The sequence below is a fragment of the Triturus cristatus genome, chromosome 3_1, assembly GCF_964204655.1.
Source record: "Triturus cristatus chromosome 3_1, aTriCri1.1, whole genome shotgun sequence".
Lineage (NCBI taxonomy): Eukaryota > Metazoa > Chordata > Amphibia > Caudata > Salamandridae > Triturus > Triturus cristatus.
In genome coordinates, this window is record NC_140583.1 from 334,337,967 (window position 1) to 334,353,086 (window position 15,120).

The 15,120-nt window shown below is 46.1% G+C and overlaps 1 protein-coding gene across 1 annotated transcript in view; it reads right to left on the bottom strand.

Moving 5' to 3' along the window:
- SEC11A (SEC11 homolog A, signal peptidase complex subunit) overlaps positions 1-15,120 on the bottom strand; it is a 436,958-nt gene that overhangs the window by 106,234 nt on the left and 315,604 nt on the right. The window contains exon 4 of the mRNA XM_085644052.1: positions 4,561-4,670. Within this exon, the coding sequence (XP_085500178.1) occupies positions 4,561-4,670 (110 nt within the window). The remainder of the gene's footprint in view (positions 1-4,560; positions 4,671-15,120) is intronic.

Consider the following 15,120-nt stretch of genomic DNA (forward strand, 5'->3'; position numbering starts at 1 on the left):
ATGCGAGGTGTGTGAAGTATGATTTGCAAAGTTAAGCATAAATAAGCAAATTAACACTTTCTGCATGAAATTAGAAATATCAAGACAAGAGCAAGCTAAACATGCTAAGAAAAGGCCAAACGTCGTGCAGATACAGATATTTGCACCAACATTTTTAGCAAATCAATGATTTTTAACCTCTCTAACTTTGGTCAACCCACTTTGATAGATCTGCACAAAACCTGAAATTCTTGGCACGATTCTTGAAACAGCCTCAAACGTATTACCAAATAAAAATATTTTTGCCCCACCTCCATAAGCGTTGCTCCATTAAGGATCCACACAAAACTTGCAATAACCATAGAAGAAAGAATATGTAAAATGTCTGCAAAATTTCATGGGATTTGTAAAATGATGCCACACTCCTAATCAAAGGATCTCCTCAAGTTAAAAAAAAAATACCAAGAGTAAGCTAAATAGCGTATATCTCCCCACAGTGGTGGAGAGTACACACTAGTTGTTAAAATACCCCTCACACACCAAAAGGGCCCTTGGTGTCATGCTTCATCATAGGGGTTTTCCCGCCCCTCTACGGGACGGGGCGTGCTACGACCTACGTTTGCGTGGGAGCACTGTTGTTATGAGACAACTATGTGTTCTGTAGGGGTGTGAGAGGAAGGGTCTGGGGTGAATGGAAAAGTGAGATAAAAAATACCTGGCTCGTTGGTCATAAAAATATTTTAATATACCGTTGAGCTGGTGTTAGTAAAAGGTGGGGGGAGGAGGTGTATATGCCTCAATGAGCTGTGCCTCCTATGTTTGCCGACATGTTTCGAAGCTCCCCAGGCTTCTTCTTCAGGGCCTTAAGGATCCCTTCCTATACTCACTGTGTCGTGTGATAACGTGATAAAATAATTGAAAACTAAAAAAAAGGTGTGTAACAAGAAGAAATAACTTCCTGAGGATATATAATGCCTTAATAGGTAAGTGTAGTCAATATACCTGTAAGAAAACACAACAGGTGAGATAAAAAGCATATTTGCGTTGCCAGATGATTCAATCCATCGTGAGCATTCAGTGACCTGTAAAAAAGTGATATAGTAAACTTCCTATTTCGCTATATTAACGTTATAACGTGCTCTGGCGTGAAATAAGATGGGTGAAAAGACAATGACATGTAACAAAACGCACAAAAAACAAAGCACACACTCTAAGCAAAAAGGAAGCCAGTTCCTAAGATCATAATATCCAAAGTCTATGTAGTTGAAATTGAGCATCAAAGGTCAACCTACTTGATGTTTGCAAAATGACAAGCGTCATGAGCCTGTTACGAAAGCTTTCTTGTCTTTATGGGGCCATATGTTAGAAACACATGGTCCCATAAAGACAAGAATAGCTTTTACCACAAACGTAAAGGAACCGAGCCAGTCCAACTGGGAAGGCTCTAAAAGAGAAAAGTTTTTTTCACTGCTCTGTTCCAATGGCTGGCCACTGTTTAGCATAAACGGTGACGCCAGCCAATGGAAAAGAGGGGTGGGGCTTAAAGCCCACTAGAGAAATCTCCTCAAATCATTAAATCTCGCCAGCGAGACTGCGCATGTCTGCGCAGTCTTACGCCATGCGAGACCTATAAAGGGCAAATGTATACAATTAAGCAGCAGAGGAAAAAACCTTGAAGTTACTTACAAATTCAGTAAAAAAAGTGTTATCTGATAGAGGGAGCCAGCGTTGTCTTAAAAGACCTGTTTAATAGCCAGGCTGCCAAACTGCATGTTGACAAAAGACCCCACAGGAGCATCAAATACGTACACACAACTGAAATCTGATTTGCGATTTGACTGTTTAATGCAGAACAGCTTAACCTTTAAAATTTCAGATAAGAGGAATGGTTAAGTGTAGATCACCCTACTGAAAATGCAGGGATATGGTACCTGCCCTTTAAAGTAATCACATTTGATTTGATGGGGGAAGATAAATGTTAGGAAAAACAATTACTTGAAGCATTTAGTCATTTATAGGGATATTTCAAAGGAAAAGAGGTTAAATGGTTGTTTTAAGAAAATGTCAGTGGAGATAATGAGAAGGGCTAAGGCAGTTCTTCAGAGAGGCTAGGCTGCGAAGCACATGCACATTGTGGTGTCATCTACTTCTATTGCATTTTGCTCTGTCAAATAACCACAAAACAGATTACACTGCAGAAAAATGTAGATCTATAACGTTAATACTTCTTGAACTCTAACTTATAACAACAGCTCATAAAAGCGGTGTAACAGTTCCATCGACCTAGTAAACTCACAAACACACGCCCCAACCCCCACCCACAAAAACTGACCAATTCCATGCCAAATGAAGTAGAATCTACTGTCCTCCAGAAGACAATCTACCAAACACACACTAAAAAGCTTGACACCCAAAGAAATAACTGTTCAGAATGTAACAGTATTTCTATAGTGAAGAGGCTCTTAAATTGTGAAGCGTTCCCCCACTAGGACTTAGTCACCATTTAACCACTCTTTTTTTCTCACGACAGTTACTATACATTTATCAAAGTCTCTGTTAATTGTCCACTCATTCATAACAGTTAGCTCTTCCTCCCACAAAGCCATTTCGATCAAAAGTTACACATTTCTTCAAGTTATTCAATGCGAGCATATCCACTAGATGTTTGCAGACTCCCAGTTTTTAAAACACTAGCCATTCGTCCGTAGTCATGATCTTCTGTGCAGTCTCAAAATCGCTATATGCTGCAATGTTTGTCCACCCTCAGATTTTAAAGAACCAGGCATTCATCCTCCGGTTGGCTAACCTCTACATACTCTCATAAACACCTCCATATGCTATGGGATTTTGCAACTGGGTTTCCGCAATCCCCATCCATGATTCCATGGATGTGGATCACCTGTCTAACATCTAGACGCCTTTACAACTTTCCCATGACAGCCAAAATCCTGAAGGAGCCAGTAATAAATCAACTTTAGCTACTCGTCAATAATCTGCCAAACCCTCTTCTGTTCAGATTTTAAGAACACGAAGGACAAAATCAAGCTGCTGTTTTAAAACTGGAGACAAGAGACAAGTTTAATCAATTGCCTGCAACTTTTGGGAGGTCAAATATTCTGATCTTTTGATGTCAATCACATGCAGTGATTATACATATTTTCTTTCACTTCCATTACCATGGGCTCCCAGCAGGGAGTGGAGATAAAACATTTTGGTGCACTGGCCACCAGGTCTCCCACAATAAATTGAGAAAAAAAGTGATGGGAGGAAAGTGAGAGTTAATCAATCACTAGTAGTCAAACTGGCACATTTCACTGTTTTTATGCTCAGTGGCGATAGACCACTAGTGTGCGACTCAATGATGGAGAATGTCCCAAAAGCAGGCGAGTGTTTAAATTAAAAAAAAGAAAATACGGATTTTCCTTCCCCGTGTGAAGTTTTCCACAACAATACCATAAAATAGTCGTTTCGGCAATGGTCCACCAGATTTTTTTGTATGGTACTTTGTTTAGGGAAGACATCTCAGTGCACTAGTTGTACCTTTCCCTCTCCTATTTTGGGTGTATGGCAATCTAGAAATGGCTGTTAAACCAGGCAGTAGGAATGGCACTACTTTTGCAACCAAACAATCTGTCTTGTTGCCTTTGAGTGAAAGGGTTACCAAGTATCAAACTGCAGGAAGAGGGCCATCTTTAAGTAAAGACTGTCTTGTTTTTGTTGCCTTGTGTACTTTCCCTGGACAACCCTAATTAACGCCTCATGAGCTTAGCCTTGGGCGCCTCTTTGTTATGATCCAAAGAAGACTTTAATACTAGTCTTCAGGTCCTAATAGTACACATCATCATACAATTATTTGCCATTTAATAGTGGATGAGGACTGAGTTTTTAAATTGTTTTCAAAGAATACAATATGTCCAGGAGATTCAACAAAATGTTAGTTTATGTGCCAGACTAAAATAAAAAAAGATATAGGCAAATGCATTTTGAGACGTTTTGCTAATGCACATTAATTTGAGTGGTCAATTAGTAATATGGTGCTTACAGGGACTAATACTACGGAATACACAACCCACAAAGCAATGGGGAAAAACCCCTAAAATGTACCAGTTTTGAATCATGGTTATTCTAATTTAAAAGTGCCTTGAGAATATTCAGATCACATCACCACGCCGTACAAATTCTTTTTTCATTCAAGGCGGAGCAGCAACATTTGAACAAACAAAGTATAAAATAGAATTTCGAAAGTAGTACTGAAAACTCATGCAGAGGGAATAGAACTATGATCAAAATGTATTTTAAAGGCACTACAATGTCTTCTTCGTAACAATGACATGCAATCATAACGCCTACTGTTGCGAAAGATATTTTAACAACCATCCACAGTAAAAGTTGATGTGTGTGTAATGATACAAGAGAAAAAAAATGATTTCCAAGAATTGATTGAGGTCTCTGTCTCAGTCACAAAATCCTGCGTGTTTGTCTATGCTGCTGGTGGTGGTACTGGCCGCTCCATGTTAGAGCAAAAGTTACAGTGGAATACATTTATGGATTAAAAGTAAGGAAACAATAACAAACGTTTACCTGAGAACCACTACGATGGGGCTTTCACTTCCTGTAATTACCATTAACCCTTTCCAGATCATTAAAGCCGAAGAGACAATCATCCCAAAATTTAACACTTGATAGTACAGCTGAAACAACAAAAGGTGCAACGTGTTAAGAAAAACAAAAGGAGAATGGCAACAAGAAATTGAAAATCATTTGACAATTAGTTGTCTCCTTGTTAAACAAGAGATAGCTGAAAACTGCCACCAGAGGGGAACCATTCTCAGAGTTTTAGCCCACAACACAGCAGTCGAGCAGACGGGAATCTAAAAACATCCTGAATGAAAATGCTCTAACACAACACAGGTCACACAAACATCTTAAAAACACGTTCTACCTGAAAATGAGCAAGGAGCAAAGACAGTTAAATGAACAAAGACTAAAAGTAAAAACAAAAAAAATAGAAGTAAAGTTTATCTTGGGGGTCAACTAATTTCCTTGACGAAGCCTTTATTGCTAAGGATTCATAGCACCCGATAACTGCACATTTACTACAGATGGTCAGAAATACAGCATAAGAACATATTTAAGAAAAACATCATTTATTACGGAAATAGTCATCAAGTAGAACATGTGGGTAAATGGAGAAGGAACAAAAGCCGGCTTGTTACAAGGCGCCTCTCCTGCTCAGGTACATGAAGCAGACTGGTTAGTGGCTGTTACCACTCGCCTTATCCCTAGCACCAGCCACTGTTCTGACAGTAACTGACACCACAAGTAGGCTAGGGGCTCATGGTAGATGGTTGTTATGCCGCGAGAAGGTTATGGAGGAAGAGGCAGGGTAAAGAAAGGAACAGAAGAGAGGGAGGGGAAATGGAAAAGTCACAGGGATTAAATAAGTAAAAGAGGGAAGTGAAGGAGCAGACGGAAATCGTGAATAAAGGAAATATGAGAAAAGAAAGGTGCACGTAGAAAATAGTGGGTGGATAATTTGAAGAGGGGCGCGAATGTGAGAGAAACAAATAGAGATAAAGAGGTAATGACAGAAAGTGACTTGGAAAGCAACAACAAAGCAGAGAGCTTCAAAGAGCTAGATAGGCAGGCAAGCAGGCAGGCAGAACAAATAGCCATTAAATACATACATCAATGGCAAGTGTAACATCACATTTGTTATTATTGCTAAATGGAGAGACGCATATCTAGCTAGATCCGGTTTCATTGGCTCAGCTTCAAGCCTTATTGTGACATTACACTGTCTTCAAATGCTCCAAAAGAAATGAAGACTGGGATTTTTGAATTAAGAACTTCACTTCTTAAAAGAACTGGTAGCCATCTTGACCAAACTTTGACAGTTTCTGTATGTATTTAGCAGGGGGTGTGAAAAGTAAAGTAGTACTTCACATGGCGCAAGTCACTAGGTATTTGTATTCCACAGATCTTTCACTTCACATGTATTGAAAAAAACTTTTCATTCCAATTAAGGAAAATATATACTGTTTTAAGCACTTTTTATGGTCACGCCATCGCTGGTCCCGATCCTGCATAACCAGAGTTTGTGCTAAATCTGTGCACAGGTTTTACATTTCAACATCCATGAAAATTAAACACCTGGATCAACATTAAGGGAATAAACACCACGTAAAAAAATAAAAATAAAATAAAAAAATAGAGCAGTAGAAAAATTTGAAGGCATCACAATGCTCTACTTGAACACAGTCAAGTCATTTTTAGGTCTCGCCAAGCGTTTCTCTAGGAGATGACCTTTAGCAATCGGTCTTCACTTTTCAAGCACTCACACTTGTGGCAGCATCCACCTTGCGGGAGCGAGCAGCGGCGCGCTGTTTGCTGCTCGCTCCCGCAAGGTGGATGCCGCCACAAGCACGAGTGCTTGAAAAGTGAAAGCAGTGGTCTTCTCTCTCCTCCCGTGAGATGTAGCCTTGCACCTAATTTGTTGACATTTAGATTACTAAATGTTGTTACACCAGCTTCCGCATGCGATCATCATGTGTGATTAATCAATTAATCACACGCGATCATGCGTGATTAATCAATTTATCTCCCCATGGTACCCCGGTTTACTAAAAATGGGGTGCTAAGGAACATTCACATGCGCTATAAGAAGGGACCACCCCGTTAAATCGGTTTGGTGTTCTACTTACTCACCGTTTTTTGTTTCTAATATTCGGCCTCTTTCTGCTCTCCCGTGTGCCCCCTTCGAGATCCTCCTCTCCTTCTGCATTCTGCCAGCACCCTCCTACGCAATAGTCGTCCACCACCACCACGTCCTCCACCACCACCTCCACCACCACCACCACCGTCGTCGTCGTCCACCTCCACCTCCACCACCACCACCGTCCACCTCCACCACCACCACCACCGTCGTCCTCCACCACCGTCGTCCTCCACCACCACCACCACCGTCGTCCTCCACCACCACCACCACCACCGTCGTCCTCCACCACCACCACCACCACCGTCGTCCTCCACCACCACCGTCCACCACCACCACCACCACCACCACCGTCGTCCTCCACCACCACCACCACCACCACCGTCGTCCTCCACCACCACCACCACCACCACCGTCGTCCTCCACCACCACCACCACCACCACCGTCGTCCTCCACCACCACCACCACCACCGTCGTCGTCCTCCACCACCACCACCACCACCACCACCACCACCACGTCCACCATCACCACGTCCACCATCACCACGTCCACCATCACCACGTCCACCATCACCACGTCCACCATCACCACGTCCACCATCACCACGTCCACCATCACCACGTCCACCACCACCACCACGTCCACCACCACCACGTCCATGTTCCAGCTATGTCCAGAGGCGGAGAGCCTCCTGACATAGGGGCCACAACCCCACCCCACCTTGTTTGTTGCAGTACCACATGGCGGTGGTGTTGTCCATTAACACCTGCACTACTCTTCCCTGGGCAGAGGGAAGGAATACCTTGAGTGCATGACGAATCACTCAAAGCTCCAGAAGGTTGATGTGGAGCCCAGACTCCGCCGGAGACCAGACGCCGCGGATCTCTGCCTCCATGTGGCTGCCCCATCCAAGAAGTGATGCATCGGTCACCACTGTGAACTCCGGGTGTGGATGGGAGAGGGATCTGCCTTCGATCCAATCCTGGTTCGTAAGCCACCACTGCAATGGGTGTGCATTGTCCTCCGACATCTGAACGCAATCGGACAGATTCCCCTGATGTTGGCCACTGGAACTTCAGGTCACACTGCAGAGCCCCTATATGCCAACTGGCATAGTCCACAAGCAGGATGCAGGAGGCCATCAGAACCAGCAGCCGGAGGGTCATCCTGACAGAAACCCGGGATAGAGGCTGAAAGATCGGAATCATACCCAGACTCGCTGTCGGGAGGATAAACTCGTAACTGCTACGTGTCCAGAACCGCTCCGATGAAAAGGAGCTTCTGAGAGGGGGTCAGGTGTGACTTCGGCACGTTGATAGAGAACCCAGGAGAATGCAGGAGGTCGGCAATAGTTTGGAGGTGGGAGACGACAGCCTGGGGCTAGCCCGCTTTCAACAGCCAGTTATCGAGATAGGGGAAGACTGGAACCCCTGATCTGCGCAGATGTGCTACGACCAACGCCATCACTTTCGTGAACACCCAAGGGGCACTGGTAAGGCCAAAAGGGGAGCACGGTAAACTGAAAGTGCTTGTGGCCTACCATGAACCGCAGGTAATGCCGGCAGGACAGGGATGAGTGAGCGTCAACATCTTGGGCCTTCTCCTTCCAGAGGAAGCAGTTGATGTTCCTGAGATCCAAGACAGGACACAGGCCAGAAAGTAGTGGGAATAACAACCACGACCTACTTCCGGGGCAGGAACGCGCTTCGATGGCACCTTTGGCCAAGAGTGCCGAAACTTACTGATGGAGAAGGACCAGGTAATCCTCCGACGCGCGATGGTACTGAGGTGCATGGACGGAGGGGTAGTCTCGAAGGGGAGGGAGTAGCCCCTTCGGACTATTTGCAAAACCCACCTGTCCGACGTGATGGTGCGCTAGTGGGGGAGGTGATGGTGGTTCCTGCCGCCCACTGGCGTTTGGTTGCCCTGAAAGGTCCGACTAGGAGGGTTTGGAGGCTGCTGCAGAGGGAGCTGTGGTGGACTGGCCTGTTCACTGGCCCCCAGAGCCACGGCGGTGGTTCCCACTTCCCAGGCCATGCAGAGGCTGAACAGCTTGAGCGGGCCTGTGGATCTGGGCAGGATGTAGCGGGTAACCCCTTACATAGCCACGAAAGGCAGACTGCGCAGGGCGGGTGGTGTAGAGGCCCAATGACCTGGCCATAGCCCAAGAGTCCTAAAAGTGCAGTAGTGCGTGGTCTGCCTTGTCGCCGAAAAGGCGACGGCCATCAAAGGGCATGTCCATAAAGGTGGATCGGACATTCCCTGAAAAACCAGTCACACGCAACCAGGCGTAACGTTGAAGGGCTACTGACGTGGCAATCGTCCTGCCAAGTGAGTCGGCAGTATCCAGTCCACAGCGGATGGTAAACTTTGCTGTGTCTCTCCCTTCAGCAACTGCTCGAAAGACCACGGCCCGGGCCTCCTCCGGGCACTGAGGCAGCACTTGCGCAACCGTGTCCCACACGGAGTGGGTGTAACAAGCCAATAGACACACAGGGTTTACCGACCGCAGTCCCAAGCTGGAGGAAGAAAACCCCTTCTTACCAAGATGATCCAGCTTTTTGGATTCCCTGTCCAGGGGTGTGATAGCGAATGCGCCCTTGGACGTAGAGGCTTGGACTACCAAGCACTCAGGGGTGGGGTGTTGGAAGAGTAAAGTGGGGTTGCCCGGGCCAGGCGGTGGCGTCTGGCAATCATCCTGTCCACAGGAGCCCCTGTGTTGGGCCTGGACCAGGTGCCCAAAAGGAGGTCTGTCAGGGCTTCATTAAACGACAGCAGGGGTTCCGAAGAGCTCGCCGCCAGTTGAAGCACCTCTGTCATGCGGTTAATCCTGACTGACACCATAGGTAGCTCGAGGTGGAGAGCCTCGGTCGCCCTTTCTAACACCACTGTGTATGACGCTTCCTTCTACATAGCCACGGTAGGAGGAGACAACATGCCAAGGTCTGGAGAGGTATCCAAACCACTGGCATCCCCCAGTTCCCCTCTCCAGTCCTGGTCATACACCATTTGGTCTGCCAAAGGGTCTCAAGTCCCCTTCCAGTCCTCCTAACCCTCCTCTGGCTGCCAATCTGGTCTCAAAGAGTCAGGGTAGAACAAGGGCACAAAAGTATCCGTCGGCACCGGTCCAACTGTGTCTACCTCAAGGTGGAGGCCGGGATAGACGTTGGCTGGGACTCAGCCGATGCCGGTGGCAGACATGGTGCCGGTGGAATCGGCGCCGAGGGAGGCGTAACTAGGTCAACAGGCGCCGATCCGGTTCGAGGCCTGGATCCAAGGGGACTCTGCAGAGCTGTGGCCGAAGCCACCGAAGGCCCAAGGTCCCCAGCAGAGACCGCTGGGCCCGTAGGCGCGCCAGCGGAGTCGGGCTACCCAAAGATGGCATGCATCGCTTTGTAGAAACTCCAAAAGCTAGGCAGGGGTCATACCGGAAACGGGGGGGGAGAAACCCGAAGTCCACCCAGCAGATTTCGCACACACAAAGCCGCAGGAGGGGCACCACCACATCCCTCGTCGCGTCGGCCGACGGACGGGGAGAAATCGAAGAGCGATGGCGCTTCTTTGACTTCTTTTTGTGCTTCGACTTACCTGACCCCAGAGTGCGAAGACTTCGACAAAGAATGGTGGTGGCTCCACAACTGGTCCCTTGACATCCTCTGCGACCTCGAGCGGCGCGTAGCCAACTGCCAGGCCTTGAGTAGCTTTCGGGACCGCTCCCGCAAAGACTTCGAGGCCATGGTCCGGCAGTCGCAGCACGACCTGGAGTCGTGGTCGCACTCCAGGCAGTACAGGTACACGCTGTGCGGATTAGTCACCGACATGAGTCGGTTATAGGAACCATAAGCCTTAAAGCTATGCATCCCTCGTGCACCAGGAGTCGATGGACTCAAACACAATGAAGTCGACAAAAGTCAAGAAAAAGTTCAGCCAAATATTGACTGGGGGTACCGCTCACTCCAGGTCTGCGCTTGCTGGCGTGAAAAAAAGACCGGGAAAAAAAAAAAAAAAGAACGGACGTCAGCGCACGAGGGCAGCGTCTTATGCGGCTACCACAACATCATCCCGGCTACCACGATGCTGACGACGAATGCGGAGAGTCGACCGATGACACTTTCGAAACGCGCAGAAGTACTGCTGACGAAAAACTTTCTGGATCCAGTCTGACACCTAAGGGTAATTCTAAGGTAAGGACTCTATAACTGTTTCTTTCAGATATAGCTGAAATCCTGAGTCGGAAAAACAGCCTTCAGAAAATAAGCAGAGGTGCATTGGGAGAGCGCTTTGGGATTACCTAGACTGGAAAAGAAGATCGTGCTGCAGGTCAGGATAGAGATACATTTTCAGCGCTGTTTGTGGTTGCCAGTGCTGGCAGAGAAACGACAGCTGAATGCCAGAATTGAGACCCATAGCAGGAGCCCTCTACATTGATTTGAAAAGTTTTATAGAGCGCAAACAAGACCCAAATGGGTATCAGAGCTCTGTACAGAGTAGTCTCCAGCCATTATATAAAACTCAAAGGAGGTGAGAGTACAAGCTGTGGGAAAACATTCAAGAGTAACGAGTAGGGTATAACCGAGGCGCCATATAGCGCTCAGTGTAAAACATCGTACAATAGAAGGAACCAAGATGTGCGATGAGTATCAAGGAATATTAACAAAAGGGGATCAAGCAAAAATCAACAAATTATGCAGTTAAAGGAGCCATCGAGGACTGGTACAAAACGAATGCAAAAAGAAGGTAAAAACATATAGAACATCAGTGAGAATACGTCAAGAATTTGGTTATTAACAAAACACCCGAACATGATCAGTGCGATTAAAGTTTGTTCATTAGTAGTCTTTTGACCACTTTTTTTAAAGGAAGTAGTATAAGGATTTGATCTGATCTCGGATGGTAAGGAGTTCCAGATTCTAGGAGCAAGACCGGTGAAAGCACGGTTGTACGATCTTTTCTTTTTTGAATCTTGGCGGTTTCAAGAGAAGGGTGGACGTACTTCTCAGGGTCCTGCTAGAGCCCGATAGCTCAAGTTTATTTGCTAGGTAGTATGGTGTATTGTGGTGTATGGCTTTATCAGTCAGACAAGCAATCTTGAGTCGGATTCTATCTTCAATAGATAACCAGTTTAGCTGCAACAGGTCGGGTGAAATGTGATCAAACTGCCTAGATCCCGTTAAAAGCCCGACTGAAGCATTCAAGGTAGCTCTGCGTGGGGCTAAGCTGGCTTTGGGAAGTCGTGCGAGGGTCACCAATCCATATTCCAATCTAGGGATAATCAGGGATTGTACCGCCAGCCTGAGGTCTTCAGGGGAAAGGAATAGTTTGATTTTCTTCAGTGTGCTGAGTTGGAAATTGGCTCCCCTAGTAGTAGCGCTGATATGTGCTTGCATATTTAGATGTTTATCCAAGGTGACACCTAAAGATTTGGCAGAGTCTACAACATGAGGTGTGCAGTTCAGAGCAGTTAGTGGTTTAATCCAGTCAATGGTAAGAGCTGTGTGATTAGGTGGGGTGATCAAAAGAAATTCCATTTTGAGAGTATTTAGCAAGAGATGGTTTTGGGCTAGCCATTGTTGAGTTTGGTGAAGTGCAGCATTTAAAGTTTTTATGTTCTCCTGTGATGAGATCTTCAGGTTCAATTGAGTGTCATCCGCATACATGTGGTATTGAATGTTGGCTCTGTTCAGAATGACTGCAAGAGGCTCCATAAATAGATTGAAGAGAGTGGGCGAGAGTGGGCGAGAGTGGGCGAGAGTGGGCGAGCCTTGGGGAACTCCAATCAGGACCGGGGTACTAGAAGCTAGGGCATGATTAACTTTGATCCTCTGCATGCGGTTGTGAAGGAAGGAGGCAAAAAAATGTAGTACCGGGCACGACAATCCAATCCTATTTTGTAGGAGATCAATCAAGTTTTCATGTTTGATGGTATCGAAGGCTGAGGACAGGTCTAGAAGGATCAGGAGAAAAGGGACATTTGGTCAAGGGCTCTCACGGCGTCATCAACGATGTGCGTTAGTGCCGTTTCAGTGCTGTGTCCTGCTCTGAATCCTGACTGGTGAGGATCCAGGAGATGATATTTCTCAATATGTTTGCAGAGCTGTGAATAAACTCATTTTTCCAGCACTTTCGCTAGAGTCATGCTGCTGGTGATAGGTCGGAAGTTGTTAGGATCTGTTAGGTTCGCATTGGGCGTCTTAGGAACGGGAGTAACTTGCCCAACTTTTAGGCAGTCCGGGTTCTTTCCCTGTATGAGGGATTCATGAATGATCTTGGACCAAAGAGGGAGAACGGCTGAGATTAAATCTATAGAGCTTGGCGGGTAGTGGATCTCCAAAGTGGTTGAAGGGTTTGACGGAGGACATGTTGCAAAGTATCTCAGTGTAGTCTGGTAGGAGAAAACTGCTCCAAGCAGCATGGTTTTTGAGAGAGCTGCCCAAAGGCCTGTGGTAAATTGATTCTGCGGATGGTATTTTGGATAATAAAGTTGGGTCGGTGGGTAATAGCTCCAGCTCTATTTTCGTAGTTTTTTCTGCAAAGCGGGCTGTAAAATCATCACCACTAGGGAGCACGGATAGCGGAGCAGAGCTCTGGTTAGAGGATTGGATAGATTGTTTCTTAATGAGTTCGAAGAGTTTTTTTGGTCTATTTTTAGCTTCATCCAGTTGAGATCTGAAGTGGTCGATTTTTGCCAAGCGTATGTGTTTGTTGTAAAAGCTTCTCAACTTTCTCAATTGAAAGAGTGCTGTCGTGGAAGGAGAGTTTCTCCAGAGTCTCCGAGTCTTAGATTGAGCCGTTAATCATTTAGGGCACCATTAAACCATGGTTTAGTGAGTTTGACTGGGATCCTTTTGAGCTGTTTCGGAGCAACCAAGTCAAGAATGTTAGAAAAAGTGTTAAAGTAGTGCTCAGAAAGATCACCAAGGTTAGTCAAATTAGAGGAGGGCTGTAGTTTATTTTTGGTGATTGAGGTTAACAAGTTAATGTCGAGGTCCCTCATATTGCGGATCATTTTGTTTCGCTCTACGAGGTTGCCCCCGTCGATCCAGTTCCTTGTCTAAGATGAGGAAGGGAATTTGGAAGTGATCAGACCAGTCACAGGGTAGGATTTCTCCTATTTGTATGCAGTTGTCTTTGGCAATGATGAGGTCTAGAGTGGCGCCTTTATAGGGCCTTTACAGAGATGTGAGCAATTGAGGTCAGAGAGGAAGGTCTTAAAGTAATGGAAAATTGGATAATTTGTGTCATTCCAATGAAGGTTGAAGTCTCCAAGGAATATGTGGCAGAGTTGGTCCGAGCTCGAGCTGATGACAGGTCTGGTGGCTCAGTGGACTAATGCGTCTACTACAGGGGCCTGTGTTCGACCTCATGGTCACAGGTTCAAATCCCGGCGGATCCACTCAGCCTTTCATCCATCTGAGGTCGATAAAATGAGTACCATTGAGTTGGGTAACAACAAACATCTGTTATTCAGCACCAAGATACCCGTAGTGGTGAACGTGCGCTTTACAAATACACATGTTATGTTATGACCTCCATGATTTACTCAGTGAAGACTAGATTGTCACCAGGAGGGTGATATATCGAGTGCAGCACACAAATCTTCTTGCCTTTGTTTCAGATTTCAGAGACTAGCTGTTCACACGTGGATAAGACAGTACAAGAGGATTGTTTTATTGTGAGGTTGGAGCGATGAATGCAGGCAATGCCCCCGCCCGTTTTATCCAGGCGATCACTTCTGAGAATGCAGTAGTCAGGAGGGATTAAGATATCAAGAATTGGGGAGGAAGTATTACTGAGCAAGGTTTCAGTGATGATCAGAAGGTCCAAATTATGCGCAAAGATGAGATCAGAACTATCAGCTCAGTGTTTCACAGCTGATCTACAATTGAGTAGCATTGCGTTGATGTGCCGGTTGGAAGTGATCACTTCTTGAGTCGAGGTGTTTATACGAAGTAGGTTCTCTGTGTTCAATTTTCTGAGGTTAAGGCTTGGTTCCCTGTCAGGGTTAGCAATGATTGAGGGGATGTATGGAGTAAAGGTGGGTTGGGAGACCATCTTTGATTCAGTGGAGGGCCCAAGTAGGTCGAGAACGTCTTCATCAGATAACTGAGGTAGGGGTCTGTGGGGCCGAGAGAGGTGGTTAGGCAGAGGCCTCGAGCTCCAGCCGGAGATAAGATAGGAGCAGAATGAGGTAATGTTTTTGGTAGAGTACAGCTTCTGTGGATTGAAGCGATCAGACCTCTGGGCGAGGGGTGAAACCCTACGTTTCTCCATCTTCAAGGAGAACTACAGAATGTTTTGCAGCAGTTCTTTGACTGCCAATATATCATGTTGGAGGTCATCAATCATCTTCTCAAGGCCTTGATTGTTTAAGCACTTGTTCGCAGGAGTAGCTCGCGCAGGTGCGATAGGTTCCACTGTGGTATG